The sequence below is a fragment of the Microtus ochrogaster genome, chromosome 17 (assembly GCF_000317375.1).
Source record: "Microtus ochrogaster isolate Prairie Vole_2 chromosome 17, MicOch1.0, whole genome shotgun sequence".
NCBI lineage: Eukaryota > Metazoa > Chordata > Mammalia > Rodentia > Cricetidae > Microtus > Microtus ochrogaster.
The window spans coordinates 11,401,574-11,411,780 of record NC_022019.1 but is presented as its reverse complement, the minus strand read 5'-3'; the positions used below and the strand labels follow the sequence as shown (position 1 = coordinate 11,411,780).

Below are 10,207 nucleotides of genomic sequence, written 5' to 3'. Positions count from 1 at the left end.
CTGTCCTGGAATTCATTTTGTAGACCAAGCTGGCCTCGAACTCATAGAGATCCACCTGCAGGCAGAACACCAACGTACATAAAATAAAAATTAAAAAAAATAAAGAAAATTTATTTATTTATTTATTTATAGTTTTCTGAGACAGGTTTTCTCTATGTACCCCGGGTTGTCCTACAACTCACTCTGTAAACAAGGCTGGCCTCAAAAGAAAAAATTGTTTTGTTTTGTTTTTCGAAGAAAAGGTTTCTCTGTGCAACTGTCCTGGCTGTCCTGGAATTCATTTTGTAGACCAAGCTGGCCTGAAACTCACAGAGATTCGCTTGCCTCTGCCTCCCGAGTACTGGGATAAAATAATTGTGCCATTACTGCCCAGCTGAAAAAAATTTAAATAAACAACTGGAATTGTACTGTATATATGGTCCTCTGTGTCATGGTTCTCAACCTGTGGGTCATGACCCCATTGGGGCCGTATTATCAGACAGCCTGCATACCAGATATTTACACTATGATTCATAACAGTAGCAAAATTACAGTAATGAAGTAGCAAGAAAGGATTTTATGGTTGGGGTTCAGCACAACATGAGAAACTGTGTTAAAAGGTCACCACATTAGAAAAGTTGAGAACCACTGACCGACCAAATATCGATTTGCACTTAAAATTCTGATGTGCCTTTCAAATGTTAGTATGTGCGCATTCCTTTGAATATCCTGAATCTCATTTTAAATTTTTCTTTTACAATTTCATGTGTATGGATACCTGGTGCCTGTGAAGGGTGTCAGAGCCCCTGTGAACTGGAGCCCCATATGGGTGCTAGGAATCAAACCTGAGCCTCTCAAGAGCAGTCAATGCTCTTAACCATTGAGAACTCACTCTCCAGCTACTTAGAATCTCACTTTCCATAAAGACAGCACATTTTTAACCATTAGCCAATGACAATGCTTAGTAGTTACCCAGAAGACTATATTCCAAATATTTTATTATGCTGAGGGCTTGAGGAAACATTCTGAAAGGTTATCTGGCTATATGTAACAAAAGCCTTTAAAAGTTATTCTTAACTCAGCAGCAGTCTTTTAGAGACAATTAAAGTATGTGTGCATGTGTATCTGTATGATTGCATGTATGTATGGAGGTCAAAGGTCACCCTCAGGCAGTTCCTCCTTGTTTTCTGGGACAGGATTTCTCACTGACTTAAAAGTTGATAATTAGATGATGCTGGCTAGCCAGCAGGCCTTCTTGCTGGGATCTACTCATCTCTGCCTCCCCAAAGCCAAGATCTCAAGTGTGGACCATCATGCCTGGTATAGGCTCTGGGGAACTCAAATCCTCATGCTTGCAAGCATTTCAATGATGGAGCCATCTCCCTGACCCCAGAAATACTCTCTATGGAAGCATGCATAGTCACAGGGAAAGTTAGGTACACATTCCTTATAAGGAATCCTGTAATCTTAGCTGTGGGGGTCCAAGGCAGAAGGGTTGCTACAAACTCAAGGTCATCCTTGGCTGCACAAGAAGACCAAGTCTTAAAGCAAAACTAAATAATCTGGTGTTGATAACAAAAATAAAAACTTTGTTTGTTTGTTTTGGTTTTTCGAGACAGGGTTTCTTCTGTAGCTTTGGAGCCTGTCCTGGAACTAGCTCTTGTAGACAAGGCTGGCCTCAAACTCACAGAGATCCTCCTGCCTCTTCCTCCTGAGTGCTGGGATTAAAGGAATACACCACCATGCCCAGCTAGAAATAGAAACTTTTAAAACATTAACTTTAAGGCTGGGCGGTGGTGGCGCACGCCTTTAATCCCAGCACTCGGGAGGCAGAGGCAGGCGGATCTCTGTGAGTTCGAGGCCAGCCTGGTCTACAAGAGCTAGTTCCAGGACAGGCTCCAAAACCACAGAGAAACCCTGTCTCGAAAAACCAAAAAAAAGCATTAACTTTATCTTCTGAATATGAGACAAAAAAAGGAAACAGGTGGAGGGGCTCGTTTCTTTTATTACTGTCTTTCACTACAAGCCTAGGCTGTCCTGGAACCTCACTCTAGGTTACCTTAGGCCACGATCTTGCTTCAGCCTTCCCAGTGCTAGGATTATGTTTTAACAGACAAATGACACACCTTCTCTCCACCTAAATTGCTCATTTACAATCAGGTCCTCTTAATGTGCTAACTAGGCCCAAATCCTCACAAAGTCCCCTCTTACTTGGAAAAGAAACACTGTAAAGATTTCATGTCATCCAAGAAACACACAAAGGAAACCACCTCCAGTCAGTACTCTTCCTGACATGCAAGCTTTAAAGAAAGAGCCAAAGCTATTATTGTCAAAGAACTGTTTACATGTTGGAAGTGCACAAAGCCATGCTGACTTATTTTCTAGTTGAAATCTTCTAGAATGGCAGAAGTGGGCACACAAATTCCTGACCAGTAACTGATTGGCTTGCAGACCCTAAGCGTCCACCAACAATTAAATCTTTACATATCACAGGAAACAGTTATTTTCTTCCAACTTTTCAAGGCTTCTGATGTCACTGGAACACAGTTAGGGGTCCTCCAAGCCTTTCTTCTGCCTGCTTGTTTCAGGTACTTAATGCTAGGACCCCAGATAACCCTGTAACAGTCCCCAGCATTGTTCTGCGCTGTGGGCACAACACACTACAGACTGGAAAGGCAGTGCCACAGCCTGAACTTCTTACCAGGGGAACAGCAAGGGCACTGTCTGTGAAGAGTTGTCAAAAGGAAAGGCAGTAACTCCAATTACACAAGAATTACAATACTCTGATGTTCCTTATGACATTTCTGTAGTGTGTCTCACTCATCTCTTGAGAAACTTGACAGTTTTCTTAATCAGAAAAGTGACTGGAAACATTCTTTTAACTTTGGGAAAAGTTTGGGTTTTGTCTTCCAATTTGTAATAAAACTGAACAGTCCCGCCACAGCAGTAAACAACAGAATCGGAGAAAAGTTTCACTGTTCCATATGCATCAACAATTTGGGCTGGAAAGATGGCTCAGCTGTTAGGAGCATACTCTGCTCTTACAGAGGACCAGAAGTTTTTTTTGTTTTTCGAGACAGGGTTTCTCTGTGTTAACAGCCCTAGCTGTCCTAGAACTAGCGCTGTAGACCAGGCCGGCCTCGAACTCACAGAGATCCTCCTGCCTCTGCCTCCAGAGTGCTAGGATTAAGGCGTGTGACACCACCACCCAGCCTAGAGGACCAGAGTTTGATTCCCAACCCCTCAGTTTGTATTCTAGCTCTCAAGGATCCACGCCCTCTTCTGGCCTCTATGGGTATCTGTACTTGATACGTAGGTAATTTAAAATAATCTTTAAGAAATTTCAATATTTGCTATTAAAACTGCTGTGGGGCCAGGTGGTGGTTAGCACACGCCTTTTATTCCAGCACTCGGGAGGCAGAGACAGACGGATCTCTGAATTCGAGGCCAACCTGGTCTACAAGAGCTAGTTCCAGGACAAGCTCCAAAAGCTACAGAGAAACCCTGCCTTGAAAAACAAAACAAAACAAAAACAAACCTCTGCTGTGGGGCTGGAGAGATGACTCAACAGTTAATTAAGAGAAGAGTCTGCTCTTCCAGAGGACCTGGGTTTGATTTCCAGCATGACATAGAGCTTACTACAACCATCTGCAACTCCAGTACCAGGGAATCTGATGCCCTCTCCTGGCCCCGGTGGGCACCAGGCAAGAACACGGAGCACATGCATACATGCAGACACATCCATACAAAAATCCCTCTACCATGACCCTTAAACTAAAGACAAAAATCTCAAGTCAGAAATAATCTGCATTCATTTCAGCTCCTGTTTTCGACAATTGTGGAACTGCAGCCAGCAAAATACTTGGACTTATCAGGAATTCAGATAGTATTAGATGCCTGAATAAGTTGTTTCACTTAGCGCCTTAAAAAAAAAATCACTCGGCGAAATCAATAAAGCTTGTTTTGTTCAACTCAGGGCTATGTGATGAGCTTTAGAAGACAGACAAAAGAAGAGGCAAGGCCAATAGTTAAAACTGGCATCGCCCAGCAGACCTCTGATGACTCTGAGAAGTGCAGCCTGGCCCCGGTATAATATTTTCTGTCTAGCAGACTTCTCAAAGAACATCTGGTATCACACGGAGGCTGGGGCTTCACCTGCTTCTGTAAGAACCACTAAAAAAGAAGCAGGTGACTGGCCCAGGCAGAAGGTACACACAGAAATGAGCATGCCCAACACTAGAGAAGGATCCTGAAAGCTCCATGGGACTCAAAACAAGAGCCACCGCTTCTACAAGTAACACAGACCAGGGATCTCTTTAGCCTAACCATTTCTAAAAATGTATGCTAAAGATGGGTTAAAAAAATCTAAATTCTGTATTATGTGATATGAGTAACATTTGATTACACATTGACTATATCTTTTTTAAAGTCAGCATTTAGAGACGAGGCCTATCAAAAAGATGGGATAGGGCAGAACACCTTAAAATATCTTATTTCTTTTTATTTACTTTTTTTTTTTTTTTGGTTTTGTTGCTTCCTGAGACAGTCTTACTCTGGGGCCCATGACAGTGCTGGAAATGACAGATATGTGCCACTACAATGGGCGAAGATAAATGTTCTTCCCATCCTGGAGGCTGAGCAACAGCTCTTACCAAACTGTTCTGGCTACGTCTGAAGCACCCCTCTTATGAAAGACACTGCCTGACCTTTAAGCATCCAAATGGCTTTTAAACTTCATCTCGCCATATGCCAACCCCCCCACTACCTCTTTCATAAGACACGAAGCACATACAGAAAGGTTGGGCAAGAAGGACAGTCGATCTCACAACAGGGGACACTCTGGGGACAAGATGTCTGTTAGAAGGGCACTACACTTGACTGCAACTCCATCCTGACTGGCAGCCTTCAACTGCCAGTGCCTCTGCCCTGGGTCTGTTGTGTTGTTTACTGTATTTCCTGAAGTCCACTGCCGACACCTGATGGTGTGATCTGAGGGGATGTGCTGGGCACTCAATCCATTTACACAAAAACACACTCGAAAAGTACCCAGTATGGTGGCTATCATGCCAGAACTTGGGAGGTGGAAGGCAGGAGGATCAGGAGTTCTGATCATCACCAGCCAATCAGCGAGTCCGAGGCCAGCCTGGGCTACATGAGACTGTCTCAAAACAGAAAAGTAGTAAAATAAACTAAAAATTCATGGTTAACCAAAACAATAAAAACCTAACTTAAGAAACTTTGGAAATTTTCAGGGAAAAAGGGGGGGGGGACGGAACAAGCACCCTACACAAAACTTCAGTGACCCCTGGACTGGCGTGGGGAAGCAGGCGAGCCCCGCACACCTGCGCTGCCGCACGTCCACCCGCCACGCTCGGCCGGCCGCGTCCATCTCCTGGCGTCTCCGCCGCACGTCCCCAGACCCGCTCCGCCCGCCAGCTCCAGCCCGCCGCCCTCAGCTGCGCGCGCCGCCCGCCCGCTTCCGACGCCCGCCGCGACCCTAAGCCTCAGCGCCCAGAGCGCAGGCCGCGAGCCAGCGCCGAGCGCCTGCTCCTGAGCGGAGCAAGCCGCTGTCAGTCACACGCGCAGCCTCGGCCTCGACCAATGGCGCTGCCGTCTGCTCCCGCCCCCTCCCCTCCCGCACGGCGGCGGCGGCGACCGAACGGCTCCTCCTCCCCCATCCCTCCGCCGAGCCCGGCGGCCCCGCGCTCACTGTTGAGGCCGGCGGGCGGCGGCAGGGACTGCTCCCCTTCCTCGCAGTTGTTGTTGTTGTTGTGCAGGGGTGGCGGCGGCTCAACTAAGTGAGACATGGTCAGGAGACTGGGAGCGCCGCGGCCGCAGCACGACAGTATCCGGCTCTCGGGCAGCAACACAACAAGTCGAGTCCCCCCGCCCCCTTTTCTGCGCCTGCGCAGTCCCTCCCCGCGTGACATCAGGACCCTCCCGGACCACGTGATGACAACACAGGCGGCAGGGGGCGGGGTCTGGGCGGGGAGGGGCGTGTTCGGTTCGGGCTGGGGCGGGGCATTCGAGGGCTGGTCTGGACCTGCGGGTGCCGGAGTAGCACTGACACCTGCGCCGGGAACGAATTCCTGACAGTCGCACTAAGCCAGGAGGGCTGAGCTAAGCAGTTGGCGTCGTGTCGAGCAGAGGGAGGGCAGTGCACCCCGGAAGCACGGGGCGTGAATGGAGCCCCTCCCACGCCTGCAGCGTACACGTAAGAACTCAAGCCTGGCTTTAAAGAAGCAGAAAACCCTAGTTCCTCCCCTTGGTGAAACGTCTATCCCTGCCTCCCACAGGACACCACGTGAAGTACCTTGAAGCGAATTACCTTGCTGGAATTTCTGAAATTTTAATTGCAAAGATAACATACGATCCTAGAGACGAAGAATCAATAATAGCTGGGCGTGGCGCACACCTGTCATTCCAACCCTCCAGCAGGCTGAGGCAGGAGGACAGAGAGTTCCCGGCAGCCTAGGCTATACACCAAGCCCTTACCTTCAAAGACAAATTAAAAAGCAAAAGCAAACAAAACAAACAAAAAGATTTACCCAAACCCTGACACTTGCCGGTCTGTGGAGGTGCTTGTCTCTAACCCCAGCACCCGAGAGGCAGAGGCAGGCGGATGTCTGTGAGTTCGAGGAGGCCAGCCTGGTTTACAAGAGCTAATTCCAAGACAGGCACCAAAGCTACAGAGAAACCTTGTCTCGAAAAAAAAAAAAAAAAAACAAAAACAAAAAACCCTGACACCTATCTCTGGAAATGACCTACATCTTATATGCTCCCGACACTGTTACTTAATGTTCCTAAATACTCCTACATTGTATCTTTGCCAAGTTTCCTTGATCCTATTTTTGTATAGGAAAAATTTCTCTCAATACGGTACTTGTCTTTTGTTTCAGTCTGCAGGAGTTGAAATTTTTCAAGTACTTGTCTATTTTTTTTTATGGTCTAGGAATATCCACACACTATTTTTCCCCTCAAGACAGAGTTACTCTGCTGTGGAGCCTGTCCTGGAACTAGCTCTTGTAGACCAGGCTGGCCTCCAACTCACAGAGATCCGCCTGCCTCTGCCTCCCAAGTGCTGGGATTAAAGGCGTGCGCCACCACCGCCCCTCCACACACCAAGTTATTAAAGCTAAGACTAACCAGGGAGATGGCTCAGCTGGTAAAGGTGCTTGCTGTACAAACTGGGTACTGAGTTCTTTCTCCCAGAACTCAGGGTAAACGGAAAGCTAACTCCACAAAGTTGTCCTCTGACCATAGCATGTGCCCTCCTCCTATGATTACACACACACACAATTTAAGATTTTTTTCAAATTATACAAGTGTGTGTGTTGGAGTGGAGGTACTTTTAGAGGTCAGAGGTATCAGATCGCTCTACCACTAGACTTCCTGGAAGCTGTGAGCCGCCCCACTGAGGTGCTGAAAATCAAACTCAGGTCCTAAGAGTGGTACATGCTCTAAACTGCTTAACCATCTCCTGCCCCGCTAGTAATAACTTTTTGTTTATTTGTTTGTTTTTCAAGACAGGGTTTCTCTGTAATTTTGGAGTCTGTCCTGGAAGTCCCTCTGTAGACCAGGCTGGCCTCGAACTCAGAGAGATCCACCTACATCTGCCTCCCGAGTGCTGGGATTAAAGGTGTGCACCACCACTGTCCCACTAATAATAACTTTTTAAAGATTATGAATTTATTGTAAAACCCTAATTCTCTCTTAGGCTTAGTTTTTCATTAGATGCTCCCTCAATTCTCCTGAAATTAAGTTGTAAACTGCCTTTGATTTTTCTCAACTTCATAGCCAACTGACCCAATGATATCTATCTATTGATCTATTTCATTTGCTGGCCTTTGTGAGACAAGGTCTCACTTTGTAACCCATTCTGGTTTGGAACTCACTATGAAGTCCAGGCTGATCTCCAGCCTTGACAGCTCTCCCTCGGCCCCCTACTCACCAGTATTACAAGTGTGAGCCACCATGCCTCTGTGTGCCCTGGCTATCCCGGAATTTGCTCTGTAGAGCAGGCTGCCTCAAATTCAAAGATCCACCTGCCTGTCTCCTAAATGCTGGTATTAAAGGTGTGTCACAACTGGAGCTGAGACATAGCCTCTTGAACGAATGCACACGACTTCCTCTCATATTTCTCAGCATTTGTTAATTTTTTTAAAGTGCTCTATCACTTTAGTTATATTGCCAGCCATATTTCTTTTAGATACTTCTCATTAATGATTTATTTTTAGCCAGGCATGGTGGGGCATGCTTATATTCCCACCAGAAGCTAGCCAGATCTACGGAGCCAGTCCCAGGACAACCAGGACTACACAGAGAAACCATCTCAAAACAACAAAAATGAACAAAAAAAAGATTTATCTTTTTAAATTATATTTGCCTGTGTGGAGATGTACGCTGGTGCAGGTACTGTGCAAGTCAGAGACATCAATGGGATCCACCTTGAACTGGAGTTAAAAGTGGCTTGTGATCATACCCCGTTATGTGTGCTGGGACCACAACTCATGTCCTCTGCAAGGAGGGCCGCTGCAACAGCAGTATGCACTCTGCCATTGAGCCATCTTTCCAGCCCCATTTTAGATGCTTCCTTTAAAAAGTTTAAAGTAGTTTTAAATGTTTTGTTTTTTACTACCCACTTAACTACCAAACCACGATTTTCAGGTGTTAAAAAAATTACTTTATTTTGATCAGAGGACATATTCCCAGATCAATTCTATTCTATTGGAGCTTGTCCTACCATTTTAGTAAGTGTTCTGTGTGAGGACTTGACTTTTTGTAGAAAGAAAAGTGGGAATGAAACGAGAGTGAGCTTTCTCTTTCCTAGATACACAAGACTGAATACGACACCCCAGCTTACTAACCACTCAGTTCTTCACTATTTGAGATAATTCCGTTACCAAGTAAAGTAGTGTACAACAATTCAATTTAGATAAAAAAGCAAAGTATCACCAGGTATGGTGGCACACGCCTTTAATTCCAGAACCAAAGAAGCACAGGCAGGTAGATCTCCGTGAGTTCGAGGCCATCCTGGTCAATACAGTGAGTTCCAGGAAAGCTAGAATTACATGGTGAGACCCTGTCTCAAAACAAATAAAAAAATATTTGCATGAAGACAATCGTAGGTTTGTTCCTCAGCGTTGTAGGGGAAAAAAAACCTCAAAATAATGCTAATATAACTTTTTTAAAGCTGTGTATAGAAATATGTAAAGAAACTTAAACAGTTGGATACTTTTCTGAGTGCTTCTCTCTTTGGTGCCTATGCCTAAATCTACTGAAACCTCTGTTTTAAAAAAGGACGACTATATATGCATATCTGAATATGGGTTTGCGCATGTAAAAGCAGTACCTGTGGGAACCAGAAGGCATCAGATGCCTTGGATCTGGAATTACAGGCAGCTTCAAGCCATCCCACCTGGGTGTTGAGAACTGAACATGGTCCCTTACAAAAGCAACCAGCGTGCTCAACTTCTAAACCCTTTCTCTAACCTCCATGAAAAAAAAAATTATGAACCACCTCCAACTCAGCAAAGAAAAAAAAAGCCTAAAATAGCAAAACAATTTTTTTAAAAAATTATTCATATATATTTTATTTCCAGATTTCTTTACTACAGTAATCAAGACAATATAGTGTTGGGGAAAACATAGACCTATCTATATATTAATGGAATATTTCAGGTGGTCTCACAGGTGAATAGTTAATTGAATTTCAAAACATTGTGAAGAAAAATGATCCTCCACCACTTTTCTCAACTTTCATGTTTTATACAACATATCAAAAAAAAATATCAAATGAGTCATAGACCTAAATGTAAAATCTAGTCTTTCAAATCTTGAATTGGGCAAAAATTTTAAAAGACATCAAAAAATAGTCCATATGAAAAAAACAAAACAAAACGAATGAACCATGAGATTTAAGAACTCCTTTTCAGGACCTGGCGGAATGGTTCAGGAGTTAAGCAGGCTAGATGATCTTGTAGGGGACTCAGATAAACATCCACACAATGGCTCACAGGGGATTCAATGCTGTCTTCTGGCCTTGGGGATGAGACACCCACACGGTACACAGACATATATGCAGACAAACACTTATGTGCATTTAAAGACAAAAATCTTCCTCTGGTGAGATGCCTGCACTTACTACCTGAGTCTAAGCCCCAGGGCCAACATGGTAAAAGGAGAGAACCCACTCCCACAGCACGTCCTCAGACCTACGCGCGCGCGC

General features: G+C 45.1%; 1 protein-coding gene across 1 annotated transcript in view; it reads right to left on the bottom strand.

Annotated features, from left to right (window-relative positions):
* Bnip3l (BCL2 interacting protein 3 like) overlaps nt 1-5,887 on the bottom strand; it is a 23,747-nt gene extending 17,860 nt beyond the window's left edge. The window contains exon 1 of the mRNA XM_005355476.3: nt 5,690-5,887. Coding sequence (XP_005355533.1) covers nt 5,690-5,786 — 97 coding nt within the window. The 5' untranslated portion in view covers nt 5,787-5,887. The remainder of the gene's footprint in view (nt 1-5,689) is intronic.
* Nucleotides 5,888-10,207: the final 4,320 nt, after the last annotated feature.